Source organism: Lontra canadensis, unplaced genomic scaffold, assembly GCF_010015895.1.
Source record: "Lontra canadensis isolate GAN:19392208 unplaced genomic scaffold, GSC_riverotter_1.0 scaffold66, whole genome shotgun sequence".
NCBI lineage: Eukaryota > Metazoa > Chordata > Mammalia > Carnivora > Mustelidae > Lontra > Lontra canadensis.
This window is the reverse complement of record NW_022631060.1, coordinates 5,918,497-5,944,063: the sequence shown is the minus strand read 5'-3', so window position 1 is coordinate 5,944,063 and position 25,567 is coordinate 5,918,497. Positions and strand designations below refer to the sequence as shown.

General features: G+C 50.2%; 1 protein-coding gene and 1 long non-coding RNA gene across 4 annotated transcripts; both read right to left on the bottom strand.

Annotated features, from left to right (window-relative positions):
* Positions 1-6,684: 6,684 nt before the first annotated feature.
* On the bottom strand, positions 6,685-12,158 carry NPAS4 (neuronal PAS domain protein 4). Of its 2 annotated transcripts, XM_032879552.1 has the most exons (8): positions 11,978-12,158; positions 11,111-11,262; positions 10,828-10,930; positions 10,448-10,709; positions 10,157-10,266; positions 9,676-9,811; positions 8,119-9,554; positions 6,685-7,415 (listed from the first exon to the last, which is right to left on the bottom strand). In XM_032879552.1, exons 1-8 carry the CDS (start codon positions 12,150-12,152, stop codon positions 7,387-7,389), a joined length of 2,403 nt encoding a protein of 800 aa, XP_032735443.1. In that variant the 5' UTR covers positions 12,153-12,158; the 3' UTR covers positions 6,685-7,386. The 2 variants fall into 2 exon arrangements, with proteins under 2 accessions (XP_032735443.1, XP_032735444.1); XM_032879553.1 differs by lacking the exons at positions 10,157-10,266; positions 10,828-10,930; positions 11,111-11,262; positions 11,978-12,158 and having other exon boundaries at positions 10,448-10,703.
* A 6,306-nt stretch (positions 12,159-18,464) lies between these two features.
* LOC116880446 lies at positions 18,465-23,673 on the bottom strand. Of its 2 annotated transcripts, XR_004385204.1 has the most exons (4): positions 23,408-23,673; positions 21,930-22,111; positions 21,345-21,454; positions 18,465-18,981 (listed from the first exon to the last, which is right to left on the bottom strand). It is a non-coding gene; the product is annotated as an uncharacterized LOC116880446 (long non-coding RNA). The 2 variants fall into 2 exon arrangements; XR_004385203.1 differs by lacking the exon at positions 18,465-18,981 and having other exon boundaries at positions 21,234-21,454.
* Positions 23,674-25,567: the final 1,894 nt, after the last annotated feature.

Genomic DNA, 25,567 nt, shown 5'->3' with positions numbered 1-25,567 from the left:
TGTGGTTTTAATTTGAATCTCCCTGATGGCTAGTGATGAACATTTTTTCATGTGTCTGTTAGCCATTTGTATGTCTTCATTGGAGAAGTGTCTGTTCATGTCTTCTGCCCATTTTTTGACATGGTTATCTGTTTTGTGTGTGTTGAGTTTGAGAAGTTCTTTATAGATCCTGGATATCAGCCTTTTGTCTGTACTGTCATTTGCAAATATCTTCTCCCATTCCGTGGGTTGCCTCTTTGTTTTGTTGACTGTTTCCTTTGCTGTGCAGAAGCTTTTGATCTTGATGAAGTCCCAAAAGTTCATTTTTGCTTTTGTTTCCTTTGCCTTTGGAGACATATCTTGAAAGAAGTTGCTGTGGCTGATATCGAAGAGGTTACTGCCTATGTTCTCCTCTATGATTCTGATGGATTCCTGTCTCACGTTGAGGTCTTTTATCCACTTTGAGCTTATCTTTGTGTACGGTGTAAGAGAATGGTCGAGGTTCATTGTTCTGCATATAGCTGTCCAATTTTCCCAGCACCATTTATTGAAGAGACTGTCTTTTTTCCACTGTATATTTTTTCCTGCTTTGTCGAAGATTATTTGACCATAGAGTTGAGGGTCCATATCTGGGCTCTCTACTCTGTTCCACTGGTCTATGTGTCTGTTTTTATGCCAGTACCATGCTGTCTTGGTGATCACAGCTTTGTAGTAAAGCTTGAAATCAGGTAGTGTGATGCTGCCAGTTTTGTTTTTCTTTTTCAACATTTCCTTAGCAATTCGGGGTCTTTTCTGATTCCATACAAATTTTAGGATTATTTGCTCCAGCTCTTTGAAAAATACCAGTGGAATTTTGATCGGAATGGCATTAAAAATATAGATTGCTCTAGGCAGTATAGACATTTTAACAATGTTTATTCTTCTGATCTAAGAGCATGGAATGGTCTTCCATCTTTTTGTGTCTTCTTCGATTTCTCCATGAGTGTTCTGTAGTTCCTCGAGTACAAATTCCTTACCTCTTTGGTTAGGTTTATTCCCAGGTAACTTGTGTTTCTTGGTGCTATAGTAAACGGAATGCCTTTTTTTTTTTTTCAAAAAAGATTTTAAGTAATCTCTACACCTAATGTAGGGCTTGAACTCACAACCCCAAGATCGAGAGTCACATGCTCCACCGACTGAGCCAGCCAGGCACCCCTTGGCATAATGCCTTGAAGATCCACCCAAGTCGTTGTGTATCAGTAGCTCATTCCTTTTTATCGCTAAGTAGAATCCCCATGCATAGATGTACCAGCCTGTCCATCATCCATCTGTTGAAGGCATTTTGTTGTTTCCACTTTTTTATTATCACAAATAAAGCTGTTATGATCATGCCTGAAAGACCAGAATTTTCATTCCTCCGGACAAATGTCAAAGAGCACAATTGCTGAGTTGTATAGTAAGTGTATGTTTAGTTTTTTAAGAAACGGCAAAATTTCTTTTCAGAATAACTGTATCATGTCACATGGCAAGCAGCAACATGGGAGAGATCCAGTTTCTGCACATTCTCACCAGGACCTCACGTTGCCATCGTTATCGTTCGTCTTGAGTCATTCTGATGGTGGTTAGTGTATCTCATTGTGCTCTTAATTTATGTTTTCCTAATGGTTAGTATTGTTGAGTATCTTTTCATGGGCTTATGCATATATATATTATACATATATGTTCTTTGGTGAGATGTGTCTTCATGTCTTATGTCTGTTTTCTCATAGATTGTTTTTTTTTTTTTTTTTTTTTTTTTACTGTGTGTCTTGAGAGTTTTAGGTAGGAGTCTTTTGTCAGATATGTGGTTTGAAAGTATTCTCTCCCACTGAGTAGCTTGTCATTTTATCCCCTGAACAAGATCTTTCACAGAGAAAACTTTTGAATTTCAATGAAGCCAATTTTTCAAAAAATTTTTTCTTTGATGGATCATGCTTTTTGTGTCACAACTAAGAACTCTTCACCCGGCCCCTAGTACCTAAGTACCTAGGATTTTCTTTTGTGTTTTCTTCTACAACTTTTTCTTATAAAACATTTTTAAAAGATTTTATTTATATATTTGACATACTGAGATCACAAGTAGGCAGGAAGGCAGGCAGAGAGAGAGGGGGAAGCAGGTTCCCCATTGAGCAGAGAGCCTCATGCGGCGCTTGATCCCAGAACCCTGGGATGAGGACCTGAGCCAAAGGCAGAGGCTTAACCCACTGAGCCACCCAGGTGCCCCTTCTTCTGCAAGTTTTATATTTTATAGTTGTTGTGTTGTTTTGTTTTGTTTAACTCTCTGTCTGCACCATAAAAACTTTTTTTTAATGGCCATATCCTCGTAAACCATATCCACAGTATAATTATGTTTTACATTTAAATCTATGACCCATTTTGGACACCTGGGTGGCTCAGTGGGTTAAGCCGCTGCCTTCGGCTCAGGTCGTGATCTTAGGGTCCTGGGATCGAGTCCCGCATCGGGCTCTCTGCTCAGTGGGGAGCCTGCTTCCCTCTCTCTCTCTCTCTCTCTGCCTGCCTCTGTGTCTACTTGTGATCTCTCTCTGTCAAATAAATAAATAAAATCTTTTAAAAAAATATGACCCATTTTGAGTTAATTTTTGTTTTTGTTTTGTTTTGTTTTGTTGAGTTAATTTTTGTAAAAGATGTCAGGCTTAGATTAATATTCTTCCCTCCCTCATCCATCCCCGCCCCAAGGATATCTAACTTGTACCATTTGTTTAAAAAACTATTCTTCCTCCATTGAAGTGCTTTTGCAGTGTGAAAGGCCCATTTTTCTTCAGCTCTGAAAGACTAGGGGTAATTCCATTCTGCCCCTCAGAGAATTTGAGCTTAGCATTCCTTCCCATGCAGGTTTGAAATCTGGCAAATGTCTTGATGGGGAGACTGACCATGTGTTCAGACAGGCTCTCTGCCTCTTAAGCATCTTTCATCTTTAGCACCATGAGACTAGGGGGGATTTTTTTTGTCTTTTAGCTTTCATCTTAGTCACCCAGTCTTTCCACACCCCAGTCTGGAATGTAGCAACTATTCCATGGGGAAAACAGACCATGCATTTGGGGGCTCCTCCAATTTCCAATCCATTACACCAGCCCCTGCTAGCCACCCCAAAACTCACTACCAGTGGATTCCCTCTGTGTGGACTAAACCAGTCAGCCTCCACCCAGAATAGGAACATTTCTCCAGGGAAGAAGATGATGGGACTGTCAGCTCACACATGAAAAGGCTCTCTCCTCTCTGGGATTTTAGTAATTCTACTTGTTGTTTCTACATTCTCCACACAACAACCAGAGGGATGCTTAAACGTGTAATCATATCATGTCATTCACCTGCTCAAGCGTACTCAATGGATTCCTATTCCATGTGAAATTCAGTGTGAGCTTCTTACCAGTCAACACCCTTGGTAATCTTTTCCCTTTGCTGACCTTGACCCAGCCACACTGATGTCCTTGCTATTCCTTAAACAGGTCACATCATTTCTTTTAAACACCTCTACTCTTGCTTTCCTTTGGTCTGGAACATTCTTATTTCTGTTTCTCACCTTTTAGGTCATAGCCGATGTTACCTCCTTATTTTTTTAAAATATTTTAAAAGTTTTCAAAAGTAATCTCTACACCCAATGGAGGGTTTGAACTCACAACCCTGAGATCAAGAGTCACATGCTCTACTGACTGAGCCAGCTGGGTGCCCCAATGTTACCTCCTTATAAAAGTTTTCTTTTCTTTTCTTTTTTTTTAGAAAGATTTGATTTATTTATTAGAGAGAGAGGAAGAGAGCACAAGCACGGGGAGCAGCAGGCAGAAGGAGAAACAGACTCCCCACTGAGCAGGGAACCTGACCTGGGATCATAACCTGAGCCAAAGGCAGACACTTAACTGACTGAGCCAGCCAGGCGCCCCAATGTTAACTCTCTACAAAATTTTTTTCTGACACCCATTCTAAGTTAGGTGAGTGTCCAAACTAGAGCTGTGGTTCTCTATCATGGGACCCTGGTGCTTTCCCTTATTGTACATTCTGTACACTCTTTTTAGATGGCTTGTTTACTTATTGTTATGTCTCCCCACAACTAGAATATGAGCTCTGTGGGCCCAGGGACCGTGTATGTCCTGTGCACCACTGTGTCCCTAGCACGCAGCGCATTTTCTGGCACATACAGGTATTGCAAGTTTTTATCACATGGAAAAACGAAGCTGCAGAGTCAGCACTTGAACTCAGTCTTTGACCCCAAAACTTGAGCCCTTTCTCCTACCTTCTGCTCCCAGGCCAGAGTTGGGACTGGTGGGAAAGGACTTGGCTGAGAGTAGAGCTGGCTTCTGCAGTGACTCCTGGAGAGCTATCGTGCAAGTCCTTTCCTCTCTCCCCTCCTCAGTATATCCATTTGTTTCTAGTTGTGATTCTCTGAGCCACAGGGACCTTGCTGGTGAGAACAGAAACAGATCCCACTCTGTCCAGCAGGGGGAGCAGTTGGCTTGCCTATTTTTCCCTCTGTGCTGGACAGTGCTCGTGCCTCCCGGGGACCTCTGGTTGGGGATGATCCCCATTAAAACGCTGTCTATCACCTGCCACCATGAAAACCACCAGTAAGGTGATTCTTTTTTCTCATATGTTTTAATTTTTTTAATTTTCATTTATTTGATTTTTACTTTTAAAAAAACTTTTAATTTCAGCATAGATACAGATTCATAGGAAAGTTAAATATACTCCATGCCTATTATTTCTGCCATTATTAACATCTTATACTTATTGGTACACTTGTCACAATTAATGAGCCAATGCTGATACATTATTATTAACTAGAGTCCATAATTTATTAGGATTCCTCCCTCTCTCTCTCTTTTTAACCTCTGTCTTTTTCTGTTCCGGGATCCCATCCAGAATAACACTGAATATTTCACTGTAATTTTTTTAGGCTCCTCTTGACTGTTTACAGCTTCTCAGATTTTTCTTTCCTTTTTGATGACCACCAGGGAGGTTTTTAGATGGGACTCTAGTGTGTGTCTTGAGCTTATGTTCACTTAAAATTTGAAGCTGAGAGTTACAACCTTTTGCCTTCTGGGGAACTCAGGAACAAGTTTTTGGGGTAGAAATTGGTGACTTTCTACTCAAAGCCTTGGGCTGCTCTTCAGAAATGGTCCTCTCAATCAAATATTTCTCGTGTGCCTGCTATGAACTCAGCCCTGTGCATGGTGCCTCAAGAGAGGGAAGCTAAGACCAGGTCCTGGGGCTTACAGTTCAGTTCTTCTGTCCAAGTGGGAGGACAGATGCACAGGAAGGCAGAGGGCAAGACTTCACCTTTCCTGTTTCTCCCAAGGATAAATCCAAGGTGCAAAAGGGATGACAGGTCCCTAGAATGTCTTCCTTCCTGTGGGACCCTCTCAAGGGCACGATCCTGGGGCTGGAGGATTTGGAATGAGAGGAAATTTAGGGGATTCTCAGTGTCATGACCTCAGCTCCTGGAGTCCAGCCCAGTATTTCACTGGAGGATGACTGGAGTGTCCTTCCTCTCCTTGAGAAAGAAACTTCTCTGAGACTCGGTGGTCACCAGTGCCTTCTAACTTACTTTAATAAGCTAAGTCTGTTCTGTACTCCTCCACTTATAAAGACCCAGTGGAGTTCTAGCAGCATCTTTGAGAAATTAACACCTTTTTCTTCAGTCCCGTTTTACCTGTGAAAAAACTGAGGCTCAGGTCTCACTCAGCAAAAAATTGTTGGAGGTGGGATTCGAATCCAGGTCTTTCTGTCTCTTTTTTCATTCTCCCACCCACCACCACACCCTGTGGTCATTGGGCACTCAAGTTTGGAGGAAAACAGCATTTTTGAAAACTTTTTCTCTTGACCCAGTTAGTTATATTTTATATTCCATACCCAAGCTGGGGGTCTTCTCTAGCTTGTAGACCTGGAGCAGAAGAGGATCCTGCCCCAGCCCAAGTCTGACCTTCTCAGGTGCTCTGGAATGGGACAATATGAGATGGTGATTCAGCAGCTTTGGGAACAGAGGGGACAGCCCAGAACTCAGATGCATTGATGTGGGTATGTTGCCCACCTGTGTGGGGCAAATCACTTGTTACCTGAGATCCTGTTTCTCCGTTGGTGAAATGGTGCTAATATGCCTGTCTAGAGGCTTTATTGTAGCAAACAAGGGATGTGAAAGTGTTTATCCATGGAAAGTCCCATGCAGAGATAACGCAGGTGGTTATAATTTCCAGTGAGAAGATGCAGAGCCCCAAAGGGAAGTTGCTTCCCTGCAGGACCAGGCTGAAGACAGACTCATGTTCTGGAACTTCAAACCCATGTCCCGGAAAATGTCAAGTTGAATCCCCTGCCCATCCCCAGGCCCTTCTGCTCCCTCCCACACTGTGAGAGCACTGTGAGCCTGGAGCAGGAAGGACACTCCAATACCCTCTAATATTTTATGCCAAAGCATCTTGAAGGCAAGAGCCAGCATCTGTTTGGGCTCCAAACTCTCCAGCTTCTAGCACAGAGTGGGCCACACCCTGCACGCTCGTGTTGAGTGAAGGAATGAGTGAGTGCACGAGTGGAGGAGGAAACCCCAGGGCTCTCGGTAGGTCCAGACTTTGGCTCCTGACCCGCAGACTCCCACCTGGGCCTCCCAACCTTCTCAGATCCCCACCCTTCCTTTTTCAGAGCAGTGCATGACACCAGTGGTACCAAAAAGGCAAACTGGACTTTATTATAAAGTTGGCTACAAAGTCACCGCAGCACCACGCAGTGGCCACCTGGGCAGGCCCAGGCAGTCTGGCAGCCGGGTGAGTCCCGCACCGGGTACACGCACTCGTGCAAGCACACGTGTGACAGCGGCAGGTCTGCCTTCCTCCATCGGAAAGGAACGTAGCGTCTCTTCGCGCCCCCCACCCCAGGCGCGGGGCGCAAAAGTCACAAGAAGGGCCGCCAGGGCGGCAGAGTCCATCGGAATTGAAATCCCGTTACTGGTGTGTAGAGAATTCTACGTGGGTGTCAAGAGCCCCTGAGGGCACAGGCTGGCCCAGGTGGGCGCTGCCTTTCCTCCACCAAGGCCCAGGGGTGGCTTGGCCCCCCAGGAGTGGAGAACTGGCCCAGGCCCATGGGGTAGTGCGGGGGGTGGGGAAGTGAGACTCCCCCATTCTCCGCTTGAAATCCCATTCAAGGAAACTCACTACGAGTGAATACAGATTGAAATGGAAACTGGGATTGCTTGAAGTCTCTAAGTTTTAAAAAGAAGCTCCCCTCCCTTGCCCTCCCACCCCCCCCCAACATCCTGCAGGGCCTGGGGAATCAGATATATCCCCCTCTGGCCCCCAGAATCCCCCCAACAGTCCCGGGGGGGTGGAGAGCGGCTCCACGTCTTGATGACAATATGCCATACTTGACGACGTTAAGTCACAGACTTATTCAAAACGTTGGTTCCCCTCCACTTCCATCTGCAGAGAGAGAGAAAGACAGAGAGATGACAGTCAGTAAGATCATTGGGAAAGACAGGTTGAGGATGCGGCACACTGTTGGCACATAGCACAGGCCTCAGTTATGTTGGTCCAATGACTGAGTGACCACCAGAGGCTCAGCAAGCGATGGGACCAATCTAGGTGAGGGAGTGAAATTACGACTATTGTTTTGGAAAGGAGGGAGCCATGGGCAAGGAGCCTTCAATGGGCCAGGGGCTGAGTTTCACTTTCCTCCTTTCCCAAACTCTTGCAAACTCTTGCTCTGTATTCTCTTTAGGGGGCAGGAATACTGAGATAGAACTCTAATCCCTCTTCCCTCAGTTGGTTGTATGACCTTAAGCAAGTTTCTTTAACTCTGGGACTTTCGTTTTCTTCACCTGTGAAATGGGTGGTGATGGCTGATCTAGGTCCCTCACAGAATGAAGAAGCACAAGCCATTAACCAAGGATTCTCTTGCACTTTATGCCGCATCCCTGACCCCTGCCCTCTAGGCCTACTTGTCCAGAACGTCTATGCTAAGTTTTTTCTAGTTCTTCTCTTCATTGCTACCCTGGGCAGTAAGGGTTGTTATGCCATTAATAAAACTAAGGTACAGAAAGGGGAATTTTTACTCATCTAATTCTACCAGCATCTCATTGGCGGGGCGGGGACTTAGGTTCCCAAACACTTTGGTGGGACTCACCTTCGTGGAAGCTGTCTTGAACTTGGCTCTGGAGTTGATGCAACTCATCAGTAAACCCATCGTAGGGGAACGCTGAGACACCTGTCTCAAAGGCGGTTTCGTATGTGGCCAGGTCCTCCAGGAAGCTGTGGTCTTCTGGGGACAGGTTGTTGCAAGGCGGTGAGGCCCCTCCTGGGACCGCTGCCTCAGGATCCCCTGAACTCCATTCCCCATTGGGGTCTGGGGTAGAGAGATCCATGAAGATGTCTTCCACGGGCGTCTCTTCCAGGAATATGTTATCAGGGTCAGCCAGGAAATCCAGCTCCTGGCATTTCCAGGGTTTCAGGTCCAGGCTGAGCACAGGGGGACCAGCCCCCGGAAGGGACAGGTTGGAGTCCAGGGGCTCCAGACCTCCAAGTGGCTCCAGGCCACCCGTGCCAGCCTCAGCTGAGAAGGGCCTGTCCATGCCCTGAGCCAACTGGCTGATCTGCTGGATGAGGCGGTCTATCTCATTCTGCTCCTTCTCAGAGTAGTGGAAGAAACTCTGCTTGACTGGAGAGGCCTCAGGTGTAAGCAGGCCTTCAGGCACCAGAGGGACGTCCACAGAGAGGGGTCCCCGCAGCTGGGCTAAGGCCAGGAGCGTGCAGTCCCCATTACCAGGGCTGCTAGGACTTGGGGGCAACTTCTCATAGAGAAAACTGCATCCCTCCTGGGTGAAGTAAGTCTTGGTGGGATTGGGGCTCAGTTGCTCTGGGAAAGTTTGGCTGGGGCTGTTGAGGTGTGCTTGGAATGCTGTGCTGGGAGGAGTCAGCTGCTCGTGGGCAGGGCTGCCCAGAGACTCTGGGAAGGTGGCAGTGCTGGGAAGGAGCTGGTCTGGGAAGGCAGATGTGCAGGGAGTCAATTGATCTTCATAGCTTCTGGCTGAGGTTTCGGTCAGCTGGCCCTGAAGTGGGCTGGTCAGTGGATCTGGGAAGGTTGCACTGCTGGGCGTCAGTTGATCAGAAAATGTTGCGGTGCTTGGAGTCAGCTGTTCTTGGAGAGAGCTGGAAGGAGTGGACAGGTGGGTCTGGAAGGGCTCATGGAGGCTGAAGAGGAAGGCACAGCCTCCTGGCTGGTGAGGTGTGTAGGGTGGGGTGCATACAAGATCCTTGCTCAGGTCTGCTTGAAGAGAAGGCTGAGAGCCAGATGGGAATGCCAGGTAACTAAAACCCAGCTCTTTTTGGGATTGGGGAAGCTCTTCTGATGTTGAGGCAGCACCCAGTTCTGGAGCACTAGGGAAATTGGTGCTTCTGGGAACCCCCAGGGCTGGGGTGAAGAGTGGGTTGGAGCTGGAACACTGCTCTTGGGAGAGGATATTCTCAGGGAATGAGGGCAGCATTGTTGGGGTGCCCAGGACATAGGCTGCCTGGGTATTTTCAGAATTCAGCTGCTGGCGGAGGCTCCAGGCTTCCGTGTCACTGGAGAGGAGAGAAGAGGCAGATGGTAAGGGTTTGGTGGTCTTTCCCAGAGAAGTTCCCTGATTTGTATCTCCTCTATGTCCATCTCAGCTGTCCTCCAAGCCCCTGCAGTGCAGCTCACCTGATTGGGTAGTTATTAGCAGTAATGGGGCCCTCTGGACCTTCTGAGTATAACAGGCAATAAATCCATGCCCAGCCTCCAGGCTTGGCCTGAAGTCTCACGACCATCTCTGCCTGAATATCTCCACTCTCAGCCACTGAAGGGAAAGAAGATATGAAGAATTAGGACGTCCATCAGGCAACAACACCTAAACTCCCCCTTTGCTGGCCTCTCCACTGAATTGGGATATCAATGACATCTCTATTTCTGACTACCCTGACCTGCACCACTCAGCTCCCCACCTTGACCTCACCACTTGGAGTCCCCCAGTTCTGATTCTATTCTCACTTTGACTCCTTACCCTAAAGTTCATCCTATAGTATCCAAAATTGTTGGCCTCTGGCATCTCCCCAGCTAAGTCTTGAACACAGCCCTTCTTGATTGGGTCTCCCATCACCTTTCCCAGCTCCCTGTCTTGTCCCCAGCCTCTCTGGACACTCACACAGGCGGTAGTGTTGAGCAGAAGCGTGGGCCAGGTCCTCAGGGTGCAGAAGTCCATACCATGATTTACAGAGCAGTTCACTGCGCTCAAAGCCCAGGTAGATTAGGACACTGGGAAGGTGGAAAGGGTGAGGTCAGCTTTCTGTTTTCCCTGCTTTATACCCAGGCATCTCACTCCCTCCCAGGTCCTCTGCCCCCTTAGACCCCATCCTCCCTGCCCCTGACTCCAGAATCTAGGGTCCCCTCATCTCTGGCTTGCCTTCCTTCTGGAGTCTGAATGTTCTGGACTTACCTCTCAGAGATGTCCAGTAGGGCCAGGTCCTTAGCATGACGGCTCTGGAACATGGCCAGGAAGAGTGAAGCAGGGCCAGGGCCAGGACCAGGACGAGGTCTTGGTTCCAGTGGGGCACAGAAAGCTGTAAAAACAGGGTTTCCTGCCCAGTAGGCTCCAGGTGGATGAGCATGGAATCGGCCTCGAATAAGCACCAGTTTGTTGCCTGCACTCTGGCGCCTGAGAGACTTGGAGGTGTTGAAGCGACAGCGGAAGAGGCGATCTAGGTACATGAAGAGAAAAACTGATAAGAAGGTGGATCGTTGCAAGACATAGCAGGTGGGGAGGAGCAGGGAAGCAGGAAGGAGGTTTCATTGAGGGAGGGAGAAGGGAGTTCTTACCAGTGTCCAGGGCAGAGGGCAGAGTGAGCTGCTGGCGCACAGTTAGGTGGTCAGCTGGGTCAATGATGTCATAGATACTGTCACCCTGGGCAACCAGGTCCACCTGAAGAAAGGTGAAGAAGAGATGATATTTAGTGAAGGAAGCAAGGGCCAATCCTTGACACATAGCGTCTGTCAAAGTATAACCCCTCTCTCCTCAGTAATTCTCAGATTCTCAAAAGTGGAAAACTCATTGTGTCCCATATGTACCCCAGCCCAAACTGAGAGGACTCTAACCACTCACCATGGAGTGGCCCAGATGTTCGCTCACACTCTCAGACAGATAAAGTAGCTTCCCCTCTGCTGTGAACACGAGTAGAAATCCAGGTAGTGCCGCCACTATGTCTTCAAGCTCTTGAGATGAGAGAAGTCCTGTGGGGCCCGCCAGAGGAGTGCCTGCAGTGTAAGAAGACATGGTGGGTCAGGAGTAAAACTGGGAGGCAAAGCATAAGTGAGGAAAGCATGGACTGAGTTTCAGAAAATCCGGAGGAATTTTTCATGAACCTGCCTCTGCACGAACCTGTTGACCCACTGCCTACAGCTCTTGCCAGGGAACCTGTTGCTGGATCTCCCTAGCCAGAGAGCCCTTTGACTCCTAAGTCAGGGCTGGGTTTTTCTTGGCCCCGAATTTCAGACCCACGGACAGCGCTCAAAAACCGACTGGGTGTTCAGCACCGCGGGCAGCGCCTTGCTGCACGGTCGCTCTATCAGCACCGCGGACAGCGCTTCAAAGGCGGCAGAGGAGCCCACTTTCAGCGTAGAGAACCGTGGAAGCACTTGCCCGGGTTTTGGTAATACCATCCCTGCAACTTCCCGGGCTTCCCTCCCCGGGCTCCTGGAGCGCTTCTGCGCTTGTGGGAACTAGGGCCATTCTTTCCTGGCTCTCCTCCTTCGGTAAGTCTGGCACCGGGGACCTTATCCAGGCTCTTACCCACATCCAGAACTAAGGCGAGGTCTAAACAGAGCTCATGAGGAAAAGTAGGAAGTCCTGAGTTCCCCAAGTCTCCCTTCTCTCCCCAGCTCTCCGCCACACTGCCCTGGACATGCAGCAGTCCCCGTGGGTTCCCTTAGCTCCATTGCCCCCAGTTTCCAGCAGCCCCGGTTTGCTCACCTCCAGCGAAGAAGACGCCCTTGCGGGTGTAGATGCAAGCAAGGCTCATAATGTGCAGGTAGGACAGCCGGACCTTGTCCGCTTCGGCCAGAGGCAGCAGCTCCTTGAGGTTCCGGATCTCAGCGTTGATCTGGTCGCGGCGCGCCTTGGAGGCGCCCTTGGTGGAGCGGTACATGACTAGCGGTTGCAGAGCTCCAGCTCCGGTGCTCCGAACACCTGCGCTCCCGTCCAGACGCACCGGTGGCTTCTTCCTTCTTGCTTCCCCGTCTCTCGCTCAGGCTCTCTCTCTCCTTCTCTCTCCTCTCCTGGGCTCCGCTCGGCTGCGCTGCCCCCGTCGCCTGCTTCGTTCCGCCTTATATAGCTCCTGCTAGGCGTGGGGGGCTCGCTTTAGAGAAAGGGGGGGGCGGGAAAGCAGGAGGCTGGGCTAAGCAAGCTGCAGCGGGAGCCGCTGCCTGGGGAGGGGGGAGCGCTCCTCCTCCCTCCCTGGCTCCCGACGTCATCTCATGACGTAGAATGAGAGCGGGAGGGGGGACGGGAGGAGGGGGAGAACGGAGGCTGCGGAGGGGGCCGTGGCTGGCAGCAGCTGAGCCGAGAAGCAGCTAGGAAACCCTGAAAGGGGGTGCAGGGCGCCAGGGGTCCAAATGTATTCAGCTGCGGGAAGGGACAAGGGCAAGGGTTAGGGAGGTCTGAAGCCCCTGGCAGGAGTGTCTGTAGAGGGGAGGGAGGGACTGTTTCCAACATCAATTTTTCTAAGGAGATAAGGAAATGGGGGAGGCGCGGGGTCGTCTACAAATTCCTCCCTGCTATTCGCCAGACAAAGGTCACGTTCACACGTGGAGAAGTAGGACCCTCCTTGGCCTCTGCGGGATGGGTCGCAGCTGAGGTTTCTCTCTAGGGATTACTCAATCTGGGATTCCCTTAGTCACTTTCAAAGAACAAATCTCCTCCCCCCACCCTTTCGAAACCCAGGTCTTGGCATTTAGCAGGGGGCATTACATGGAAGTCTAAGTCTCTAGGGTGGGGTGAAAAGGGGGTCCTGAGGGAGAGGGACTGGCTGAATTTGGCCTCGGTTCTAGTTTCCCACAACCAAGAATAGCAACGCCAACACCAACGCTGTAGTCTGCAGTGATTCTCGGTTTCCCTGTCAACTCATTAACTGCAGTCACTAACAAGGGAAACTGAGGCAGGGTCCCAGGGCACCGTGAGGATCTCGGTCTGCATCTAGGTATCCCTTCCCCCACCCCGTTGCCAGCCCCCAGAGCGAGCGGTTCCCCCCGCCCGACTGCAAGCCTCGGTCTCCTGGCGGGCCGGGGGCGGGGGCGGGGCCGGGGGAATCCCAGCTCCATATTAGGACAGGAATCCTCCGGCGGCTGCCGCGGCGGCGGCAGCGGGCGGGGCCTGGCTGCCTCCGCACCGCTCCGGAGGGCTCCCCCCGTCTCTGGCGGGGAAGATGGGGAAGCAGCAAAGAAACGAGGGGGCTGTGCTGCACCCTCCGAGATCCCTGCACCTGCCAGGGACCCCGTAGTTCCGTCGGGCTGTCCTCTGTACCCCTCTCCAACCCCCTCCCCGTCTTCCGCACTAGGACTCCTTGTTCTGTCTCTTAACCTTCAACTCTCCACATCGTCCTCCCTCGGCCCCGACTAGTTTCTGAATCTCATTGCCTGCCTGGTGTTCTGTCTCAGCTTTGTAAACCCCCCCCCCCAAAAAAAATTTCCCCTTCTGCTCTCTCCAGATTCCCTACCTCTCTTCATCAGTTTTGTCTCCACGTCCTGTCACCTTTGCCCTCTATGTCCTTCTTTCTTTTTTTCTCTTTTCAGCACATATAGTTGCTGTCCACAGGGGCTGAGGGGAGCCTTTCTTTCCCCTAGAATTCCATAAAAGGAGAAGGATGTGGTCTAGGGGACATTTTATGTGAAATCTTATGGTAGACTAAGGATCCGTGTGAAAGTATGAAGAGGCTGAAAATAAGACCACTTAAAAATTGGGGGAGAGGGTCTGGCCTGATGGTAGAAAGTCACATAGGAAGGGTGGGGATAAACTTTGGGATCAAAGCAAAATTTGGAGTCAAGAAACTCCTCATCCCTTTGGGGAAAGGTGGTGGCAAGAGAGGCAGAGTGGGGGCAGAAGACAGCTGAGGAGAAAGATGTCTCAGAAGGAGGCGTCTGGGCACCCAGTCGTGACCTTTTGTGCCATTTTGACAGAGGTTGGGGCCATCTCCATCATCCATCCTGTGTTCAGTGGCGCGACTGAGAGGAAGGGAAGAGGTGTGTGTGCCTGTCTGTCTGCCACTATCTCTAACCCTATTTATCTGGATTACAGAGAAATCATTCCCTCAGGAAGTACACCTCTGTTCCACTTCCATCTGTATCTGACCTCTGGTGCACCCACCCACCCCTCCCTCAAGCTTCTGTTTGGACAAGCCCTTTGGTCCAATGATCTTTGGACCATTCTTGTATGAAAATCTGGGGCAGTGTTCCTGATTTCTTCACCTACTGATGCTTTAGCCTTGGCTGGGAGACAATCTTAGCATCCCTTTCTAGGATAAGAACTATGTGTTGGTCTTGTCCATCCAGTGTCCACCGAGCTAAACAGAGCCACAGCGAAAGAATGGGGCGCTGACCGCTGTCCATGGTTCTGAAAAAAAAATCACCCGAAAAGTAATTTGGCCATGATTTGCCTGGACATCAAAGTAGAGCTTGAGTTCACACAAGCCTCAGAGTGAGGCCCCAGTTAGCCATCCACTTCTCCTTGGAGGATGAATGTGGGGGGTTTTAGGGTTTAGGGTCCCAAGGTTTCTGAGCTGGAAGTGTAAAATTAGCATGAGAGAAGAACTAGCTCAAGGGAAGAATCCTTGCATTTTTCCAGAATGGGCTGGGGGGAAGGCCCTCTGGAAGTAAAGAAGGGTCTAGAAAAGGATAAGGGAGGGGGACGAGAAGGGCTCATCCTATTTCACCCACTCTAATTCAAGTTGAGAAGCTCTGTGTGCCCCAATGTCTCCTCTCCCTAGGCCAGCTCCCACTCCCCTTGCCTCCCACCTCCGTGAAGCTATTTTTAACTGAGCAGAACCAAAAATAGCTTGGCAGCAGCTTCAGGCCGTGGGAGAGGAGCTATTTATATCACCAGTGACGGTTCCAAAATAGCAAGCAGGAGGAGGGGGGCGGCTGGCACGCTAGAGAGCTCCTGGCCGCTGCTAAAAATACTGGCAGTGTGAGTCATCCCGGCCAGGCTGAGTCACCCCACTCTCCCCCTCCTTGAATCGGCAGGCAGCAGCAGCAGCAGAACAGAAGAGGCTAAGAATTGGAAGCTTGAGATGGGGGAGGAATCAGAGCCCATTGGCTATGGGAAAATGGGCAAGAAGTGAATTAAAAGAGGGGCTTTGGCTGGGGTGTCTGGGTGGCTTAGTCAGTTGAGCATCTAACTCTTCATCTCAGCTCAGGCCTTGATCTCAGGGTCCTGAGTTTGAGGCCTGTGTTGTACTCTATGCTGGGTGTGGAGCCTACTTAAAAAAATAGGGGCTTAGGGGTGAATGTGTAGAAGGAATGGGGGTAATAGGAGCCACCCAGCTAAACCCATGGTTTGAGCCTGCAGTATTCTCAGCTATGCACTGCTGTTTAGCAATTCTTGGGCAGTTGAAGAGAGGGAGCCAGACTGAGGGTGTACTTGTGTCCATCTGTCCATTTGACTATGACTGTATTTGTACGTCTGTGTCTGTCTGCATGTGTCTTTGTAGCTGTGTGTCTGTATCCCTGTATACCTATGCACTTGCCTATGCCTGCATCTGTATCTGTCTTTGTAAAAAATGTCCTCCACTTCCTGTGTTGTATGTAGTTCTATGTTTGTGTATGTGTTCATATGTTTGCAGTTTTCTGTGTGCCTCCCTGTCTGTGTGTTTGCATCTATATGTGAGCCTGCTCTGTGCCTTTCTTTCTCAGCATTCAATGGAGAATATGAATTTGCATGCATCCCCAACCTCAATGCACCTTCTGTTGCCCTCTCTGATATCACTCATTGGGCTTTTGCACAACTTATCCCTTACATTTCTCCACCTGGCATCTTCCTTTCTTTCCAACCCTTGACCCCCAACCATTGGTGAAAGTCTGTATTGCATGCGATCTCTAGTAAAAAAAGATGGAGGAAGGGAGCCCCATATGACCTCTCCCTTTTTTCTTGAATTATCCTGAATCTTCCCCGGCCTGCAGGAGTAAGTGGTTTTCCATCGCTCCATATTTGGGGAGCTGAGGGAAGAGAAGGGCTTTCTTTAGTTCTAAAAAAAAATTCCTGGTGTGGGCACAGGCATGCGCAGCGCGCACACACACACATACACACACAACTGAGAGAGAATGAGAGAGAGAAAAAAATATCAAGGTCCCTTCTTTACTGAGACAAGCTCTTTGCATCTGTTGCCATGGCAACCCGCCCACTCCTTCCCCGAAAAATCACCAAGAAGAGGTGATGGCATTGAGGACCGATTGGCTGATTTCTTTCTTTATTATTTTTTTCTGAAAAAGGTCTTTTTATAGCAAGAACAGGCTGTGAGATCCCCTGGCCCTGTCTTGCATAGCTTTATTGGGGACCTAGAAAGACATCAACCCTCAACCATTCTCAAAGAGAAGTGTATCTTTTCTAGAGATTTTGGGGATGGTGGCCCCCTGAGAAGGAGATGGAGGATGACTAGTAGTGGGGGGTCTGCTTCTTTAGAACAGCATGGAGACTCATGGTTAGGGCTGCTTTTCTGGATACTTGGGGCAAGTATCTTTCTTGGCAGAGGGTTGTTGAAGTGTATCCTGTCTTACCCTGAACAAATGTGTTTATGATGAGAAAGAGAAAGGAAGGGAAGGAGGGAGGGAGAGGAGGAGGGGCTGGGGGGTAGAGAATCACTTAATGGGTCTTCAGAGCAGAAGACAAGATGCTTAAGGATGCAGGATCTCCTGGTGGTCAAACCAGACAGGTGGAGAAGATGGCTCAAGAATGATCCATTAATGCAGTAGATGGACCTGCCAGTCACCACCAGATTAGAGCTGTGGCTACTTGACATGTACCTCAGGGAAGCTGGGGCCATAGGTAAATGCTCTAGGGAGCACTGAAGCTCACCTTTCCTAACTTTGAATCTCAAAGGCCTCCTCTAAGACCTGGCCACCAGCCACTGCAGCCACATCACTTTCTCAAGTGAACTGTAGCTTCCTGCCAAATGACTGGATGGTGGAAAAGAAGGGATTCCTTGTTTCCTCCTGTGCCTGGCTTGCTGCAGAAATGGGGTCACTTGAGGCTGGAATTTGGAAAGCCAGACTAAGAATCTGACTCTAGAGAGAAACACCTCTTCCTTCCAGTGGACTCCTGCCACCCTTAGCAGGCAAGGACATGGCCTTGGGAAGGTAGTTAGCTCTACTTGAAGTGATGGAACAGAGAGATGGAAAGACTTGAAATTTGCTCTGACTTGTTAGACCAATTTTCATGACAAATCTGACTGATATTGTTATAGTCATTTGATAGATGGTGAAACTAAGGATCAGGGACAGACAGTGACTTACCCAAAGTCACACAACAAGTCATTGGTGATTCTGAGCCTTATGCCTAGTTCCTGCTCCCAGCTCTTTCTCTTGCACCATAGCGAACAGTAGGGGTCTGCAGACTCTGGCCAGTATGCTGAATCTTGCCCACTGAGTGTTTGTGTAAATAAAGTTACTGGCCCACAGCCACGTGCATTTGTTTATGTATTGTCTAAGGATCAGGGGCAGGGTTGAGCAGTCACAACAGAGAAAATGTGCCTTGGAAAGCCTAAAGTATTTACAAACTGACCCTTTGCAGAGAAAGTTTTCCATCTTTTAGAGGAGGATGAGTTCACACTAGGACTATCTCCACCTCTCTCCTTCTCAGCCAGAAGCTCTCTGGGCCCAGGGCATACCAAGCTATGATTTTATCTGCCTTCACTCTTCCAAATGCCAGAAAGCAGTATTGTTCCTACGCCCCTCAAGAGAAGAGAGATTGGGAGGCTCCATGGGTTAGGCTTCTTACTGGCTTCTAGCCCCCATGGAGCATCTCCATGCAGGAGTGATGGTCCATTTCCTGTTGCCATGGCAACAAGGGTTGGATTTGGCAATAAAGTGTCAGGATACTCCACTCCATCCTTACTCCAACCTCAGTCTCAGGACTACATTTTGGGAAGAAGGACGTCCCATAGTTGGTGATGAAGGTGTTTTCAGGAGGACAGAAAGCCCTGGTGGGAAGAAAATTATGGTATTATGGGGTCTTGGGCCTCCTCGAGTCTTCAGTCTGACCAAGGGGAAGAAACCTAATGCAACTTCTCAGAGAGGTTTAGTTAACTTGCCCAGTGTCACACAGCTAGAATGAAATGATTCTAAAATTAGAAACCAGGTTTCTTGATTTCCACTTCTTTCCATTTTTTAAAAGATTTTATTTATTTATCTGAGAGAGAGAGAGCACAAGCAGGCGGAGGGTGAAGAAGCTCCTTGCTCAATGTAGGACTCAATCCCAGGACCCTGGGATCATGACCCGAGCCAAAGGCAGATGCTTAACTGCCTGAACCACCCAAGCATCCCTACTTCCTTGCATTTTTACCAGACTGTTCTTGGGTTTGAAACCACACCAAAGTTTTCTAACAGATTCTGAAGCATCTCCCCAGGCCCAGGTCTAGAGTTTGCCCGTCTGTGGAGTGGAAGCATAATCCTTATGTAGACCTGGTCTGAGCAGCGGCTGTCTTTTGTTCAGCTGCATCTTCGAAGCCTGTTTTCTTTCTCCCAAGGCCTTTTCATTATGTGATCACTCCCCCAATCTACTTGCACAGGGAGATATTCAGAACATTTTATCTATTTATGGTTATGAAATCAACAAAGCTCATGTGAAGAGGGTACATGCTGGCACCCACACATTGAGACGGTCAGAGCCGGGTGAGTGGGCTGAGCCGAGAAGGTGAGGGGCAGGGAACCATGCGGTGGGTGGGAGAGTGTAGCCGGGTGGGAAGAGATGAAACTGCTCTGGGCGAGGACCTGGAGGCAGGGCAGAGAAAAGGGGCCACAAGTCATACAATGAAGAGCATGTCAGAACAGCCGTGTTCCAAGCAGGTGAGGAAAATGTATCACCGAAAGGGTTCTTTAAGTGCACAACAGGGGCCCAATACTCCTGTAAGGCCCAAGGGGTAGACAGGAGTTCAGGACACTGGCCTCGCCTTTGAGGAGCTGGGGGTCTGGAGGAGGAGACAGACCCTCCACCATTCATTTATTAGTCCAGCCCAGTTTCAGAGTCTTCTGCACCACGGTCTCCCGCCCCCGCCCCCCACACACACAATGGTGAATTCCTCCTTGCTCGGCTCATCCTCTCGTTGGGTCCGGGGCCCTTCCCCAGTGCTACCACAGCCTCCCCTATTTCTGCATCAGTGCATTTCTCATCCTGTACCATCATTGCTTGTTTATTTGTCTGTCTCCCCACCAGCATCTCCGTCTCCTCCCCATAGTCACAGCATCTGGCATAGGACCCGGCCCAGAGCAGGGCCCACGTATGTATTTCATTCATGCACACACATCTGAGCGCTGGGTTTGTGCCAGGCTCTGTGCTAGGCACTGGCACAGAGTGTGGAAACACGGGCCTGTTCTTAAGTTCATGGAGCGTCCAGACTGGTGGGAAAGTGGGAACTCCATGAAGCCATTGAAATGACCGCCGTGAAGAAGACAGGCAGCGTGTGTGAGGAGAAGCCAGATGAGGACTGACTGAGCCCGTGGAGTTTGGGGTGGCCCCCCTGTGGAGGTGTGATTGAGCTGAGTTGCTGGATGAGGTCAAACTGTGCCTTCTTGTGTGGAGCAGGGTACACAGAGGAATGCAATCATAAATGAGACCCCAGATGGGGACAGGTAGCCACAGAAGGAGCCATCAGAGCCAGAGGCTGTGTTAACAGGTGTGGGGAGTGAAGGTGAAGAGGGGGCAGCCTCTGCTAAGGGCAGCAGGGCCCCCACCTTGACCAGGAGGCTTGGCTCCTGTGCTAAGGGCAAGACTGTGAGGGGGCTGTGGGCAGGTGAGTGGGAGGGATCCTGAGGTTCAGAGAGGCAAGAGAGGGTGAGGGTCCAGTTGGGGGCTCTGGAGTGAGATGCCCATGTGGAGTCCTGGTTCCTTCACATTGGGCAAGTGACAACATTTCATGACTCAGTTTACCCATCTGTTAAACAGGGATGTGAGGAGAATAATAGCTCCTGCATCCAAGGATTCACACAAAATTTTAATGAGTTAAATCATTAAAACAATTGGAATGATGCCTGCCACACGAAAGGAGCATAATAGTTGCTGAATGAAGGAATGCCAGTCGTCGTTATTTCACCTTCATGAAAAATGGAATTGTGAGCAAGGCTCGAAGACATGGCATGTGCTGCTTGAGGACATAGCACAGGCTCTGTCACTGTAAGTGTGGAACCAGCTCCTGGACACCCACTGGCTTTTTGTAGCCTTGGCCCAGCCTGGTCTGAGAGCAGCAGATGGGCTGGGCCGGGCTAAGAGCTGCAGCAGTTCAAAAGAAAAAGACAAAGATGACAGCTGGGGTCCTGGAAAAGTTGAGATATGCACACAAAATCTGTGTGGGCTCTGGCCTGGGTCCCAACATGACCCTTCCCCAAGCGCCACTGGATCCCACAGTCCTCAGCACGTCCAGGATGGAGGCCCAATGAGCTCTTTCAGTGCTCAGTGACTGAGGTCCCCTTGGATTTTTCTAGACGCCAACCTAAACAAGTTCTTTTCCAACTTAAAACATTTCTGGTTTCTATCACTCCCAGTTACCCCAAATTCCTCCTGGCCCCCTCCCTCTTCTGCCCCTTGGTGTTTAGGCCACCACAGGCCCCAGCTCCAAGGATCTGGTTATTACCTGAACACAGCTTGCAACACGAGAGTTCACTGATGCAGCACTTACCTGCACCTTATATACCTAACATGTGCATTATGTCACTCAAACGTCATGGCAACCTGCCACATACCGGTACTTTTTATTCCCACTGGCCCTAGACAGAGAGGAAGTCTCCAAGGCCTGGCCCACAGGAGCTCAGGAGTAACTGAAGGGGCTCAAGGCTGGGGTGACCATGGGAAAGCAGCAGGCCTGGGACTAGCCAGTGACAGAGGGGAAGCCGGAGGAGCAACCAAGAAGAGACTCCCGAGAGCAGGGGGAGTAATGGTCCCCCTCCCTGGAAATGCTGGAGCTGCAGGGAGCTGGTTGAACCATGGCAGGAAAGGGGTAGCTGCAGTTATGGCGGGTTGACAGAGCAGATCCTGAAAGCAGGAAAAGATGAAGCCTGGGCATATTGGGAGGGAACACCAGGAAGCTTTAGGAGAAAGGACCATCCGGCTGAAGGGAAAGCTCGTGAATCACCTAGCATACCCAAGGGGTGGGCTGGAAGAGCCTTCTGTCAAGGATTGTCAAGGTTCTGCAGAATCGGAGGTGGGCTCAGCCTAGATCTCAGTGGATTGTGTTTGATGCAGGGGAGAGTCCTGGAGAGGAGACCAAGATTCTGGTTGTAGCCCTGCTACCAGCCAGCTTGGGTGTTATGCAAGCTCCTTCCCCTCTCTGGGCTCAGTTTCCCTGTTTGCAAACTGGCAGTGGCAGTGGGTTGGACCACTTGGCCTGGAAGGAACCTCCCATATCTGGCATTGTGAGCATCTCTGGGCCCAGGGCTCAGCTGGTTCGTGCGTCTCAGGTTTGGAGGTTGAATGCTGCTCCCCGAGAGCAGGTTTCAGGTGGGAAGAGCCCATGTGCCTAGTGCTAGGGTCTAGGTGGGCCTGAAGTCTCCCAGAGGACTAAGCCCTCAGTCCTGGACAAGTAGGGCCACCTTGGGCCTTGGAGGCCTGGCCTGTGTGGACATAGGTGGTAGCAAGTACTGGCACTGACCCTCTGGTTTTCCTCCTTCAAACCCAACCCGTCAGAGGCTATTTACAGGTCTGTGCCAAGTGCACCAAGGGGACTTACCATTGGAGGGATCCAAAGGGCTCTAAAGTGTGTAAAACAGATTCCCAGGTCATCCCAGTGTGGTCTGCATAGACCATGGCTGAAGCAACTATGATCTCCTCACGGCACTCCTTAGTGTCAAGCTGATGGGAGGAAAACACCCCAGCAGTATCCCACAGATCGCCAGAGAGGGATGCCACAGCCTGGAAAAACACCACATTTCATAAAATCCCAGGCTCACAGTTGCAGTGGGAGCCTCTTAGTCATCCCCCTTGGGTGACTGAGGCTCTAGTACCGAGAATGGTCCAGGTGGCGCAGCCGTCATTTAGTAAAGGTGGACCCTCAACCAGGTGCCTGGCTTTGTGCACCTCTCAAAGTCTAGCTTCTGGGATCAGGATACAGATTTCCCTGCCCAGGCCAAGAGGCGGTGTTCTGGGAACTAGTCTCAACAATGCGTTGACTTGCTGTGTGACCTTGGCAAATAGTGTCTCTCGGAGGGATGCCTCAGTTTCCCCTTCTGTGCATCAAAGGCTTGGCTCTGGCAATGGATACCCCTTGGAAGAGCCATTCAGGATTCCGGGGCTAACTGCTCCAGAGCAAAAACCTCTCTCCTTTGCCAGACGTGGTGCTCACAACGTGGTGCTCACAACCAGGCTGGGTCGGATGCACCTCTGGGTCCCCAGCCCTGGTCCAGAGTCAGGGCCCAGAGGTGTCTGGAATGTATACAGTGCCCTGGGCATGTAGAGCACTTCACAGCTGTCTTCAGGGAGTTCTGGTCAAACACCCTTGTGGGTGCTACAGGGAGAGTGCAGGCATCAGGACTGGGCACGGGAGTCCGAAGAGCTGGGTCCACATGGCTCTGGGGAGTCTGGCCAGAGCCTGCAGGCCATGCATCCATCCAGAAACTAACAAGTGCTTGTAAGCAGTCTGGAAGAGGTTTGGCCCCAGAAAGTTCCAGAGAGTTGGTGAGCTGTAGGAAGCCTTCGATGGAAGCAGACGTTTGCAAGTAGCAATCTGGTCGGTTGGCCATAGCGTCCTTGGGATCCTGAAGCTTATCTAGAGTGATCAACAATCCAGAAAGCCCACCTAGATCTGGACTGTCCTGGGGAAGAAGCAGCAGCCGAGGCCATGCTGGAAGGGGAACCGTCTGGCTCCGCAGCCGGTGCGGGGTAAGGGCCAGAGGCTGGCACACTGTGTCAGCTATTCTCAAGGTGAACAAACACGGGACTGACCTCTGGCTAGGAAGTCCGCATCGCTGGGCTCTGGCTCACTGCTCTCCAGGAACACACCATGTGGCCCTGGTCAAGTCACTACCCTTCTCTGGGCCTCAGTTTCCCTTTCAGTTTAATGAGTGGGCTGGAGAAACTGGTCAAAGGCCTTCCAGTTGGACCCTAAACGACCCCAGGCTGAGCCCGAGGAGAAAAAGGCTAAGGCAGGAAGCTGGAGGGGGCGCGGATCTCAGAGACCCGGGGTAGCCCCGCGGTTAGTGACGTTCTCACCTGGTGTTTTCACTCTGTGGCCTTGTCCAGAGAGGATCCCCAAACGCGCAAGGCCTGGCATCTCCTTTTCTTCCAAGTCTCCTATCGAAGAAGAGTCTGCCCTGTTGGAGGGAGGAAGAGGGGGACGAGGGGCAAGGGCAGGACCCCTTTTCTCCATGGTTGGAATTCCCCTAAAGTGAGTGAAGGGCGCTAGAATGGGGGTGGGGTGTATGGCGCTGGGGGCTTCCCGGGCCCAGGCTCCGCACGGCTCGCGGCTCGGGGGCGGGGGCAGCTCCCGGGCTCTAGCGGAGCCGCCACTCCGCCGGTTGCCTTTAAAAGGCGCCAGCGCGCGCGCATCAGCAGAAGGGCTGCGGCTCTCTTCCAAAATAGGCAAGAATTGGGAGGCCGCGGGAGACAAGCCGCTAGCAGCTCAGACGTCACCCGGGGCCTCCCTCCCCCCCCCCCACCACCCCCGCCTGCATCACGTCTCCGTGGCAACGGCGTACCGCGGCCGCAGATGAATGAGCTAGAGCGAGGAGAGGAGGAGCACGCAGAGACGAACGCTCGCGCTGTCAGCGCCCAGGCTGCCCCGGGGAAGGGGATGCAGATCTGGCGCTAGGAGGAAGGGGGCGCCCTCATATGCAAAAAGACTCTAAAACCCATTCTTTCCCAAATGATCCTTTATGTCCCTAAAATCCGGAAGCTACATGGTCCAGGGACCCCTGATCCTTTGGTTTAGGGCTTCTCAAGTCTCAGGGTTCCCCTTTGCCCCCATCTCCCTTCCCATTCCGACAGCTCTCTCTGCGCCTCAAACTCTGCGGAAGAATCAGACATCCTGTGGCTTAGTGCCACCGCGTGGCCAGTGGTGGCGCGGCGTCAGGCCGGCTTGTGGCTGGGGTCCCGCTGTCTATGTCGCCCTCTGGCGTTCACTAGTGGGAAGAGCATAAGAGAGCTCAACAGTCTTCCCATAAGGACCCTAATTAACAGGGCATCATGGAGACATAAGTAGGTAAGGTTCAGTGAGTGCTCTGGTGTGTCTAAGCTGCTAAGCGCTTCATTTCATTCCCACAGCAGCTCTGCAATTCAGACGATGATGATGATTACTATTATGATTTTAGAGCTGAGAATAACAGGCTGAGAGGTTGAGACTTACCTAAGATCCCACAACTGTAAGGGGCAGAACAGCCACATGAACTCCTGACTGTGAAAAGCAGTTGACTCCCTCACTTCCAAATGTATGGTCTTTGTCGATCCACCCCATAGTCTCTTCAGATAAGCAAGACAACACTTACTAAAATTATTCCCATTTCACAGGTAAAGAGACTGAGGCTCGGAGAAGTAAAATGTTTTGCCCCAAGTTTCAGCAACTATGGATAGAGTCCAGGTCTCTACACCCCTGATCTAGGGATTTTTAGGAGTTGGATAATGGGGAATGCAGCACACCTCTGTGAGACCTTACTCCTTAGCAAGGGAGGCTAAAGAGATAGCTTATCCTGGGCTGCTACTCCTTTAACAAATGTCCAAGGACAGGAGAGGAGCAGGGACACTCTTCCACCTCTCAGAATTTTGAAGCTTCATAGGCATTAGATGCTTGTTTATTTCCACATACATAAAAATCTATCCTGTGGGGACGCCTGGGTGGCCACTGCCTTCGGCTCAGGTCATGATCCCAGAGTGCTGGGATCAAGTCCCACATCGGGCTCCTTGCTCAGCAGGGAGCCTGCTTCTCTCTCTGCCTCTGCCTGCTTGTGCTCGCTCTCTCTCTCTCTCTCTGACAAATAAATAAATAAAATCTTTTTTAAAAAATTGTTTTAAAAAATCTATCCTGTGCATCAAATTTTAGTGTTGTTTTCTAAGATAGTCTTCCCACTTATGCCGGGCCATTTGCACTTATCTAACATTGGCCTGAGAGAACGCTTCCTGGTTTGCTCTTAAATTGACCTGACCTGTTTTCCAGTGAATTACTGTTTTCAGGTCTATTGCCTTCTTGAGATGCTGGCTCTCATGCCGGGCTCTGGGGGCTGTTGTTAGTTTCTCCTTACTGGCTTGCATTTTGGAGTTCATGGGTATACCTTGTTATCTAGATTTGTTGCAAAACTTTGACCATGTGATTTGATTTTATTATATAGTTGCTCTGTTTTATTTTATTTTTTTAAAGATTTTATTTATTTATTTGACAGA

Bases quoted from the DNA above. Each gene is read 5' to 3' on its own strand.
- NPAS4 (XM_032879552.1), bottom strand. From the start codon at position 12,152: ATGTACCGCTCCACCAAGGGCGCCTCCAAGGCGCGCCGCGACCAGATC. The intron at 11,263-11,977 runs GTGAGCAAACCG...CTTACACTGCAG, and splicing joins GGGCGTCTTCTTCGCTGGAG to GCACTCCTCTGGCGGGCCCC. The intron at 10,267-10,447 runs GTAAGTCCAGAA...CCACCTTCCCAG, and splicing joins CTACTGGACATCTCTGAGAG to TGTCCTAATCTACCTGGGCT.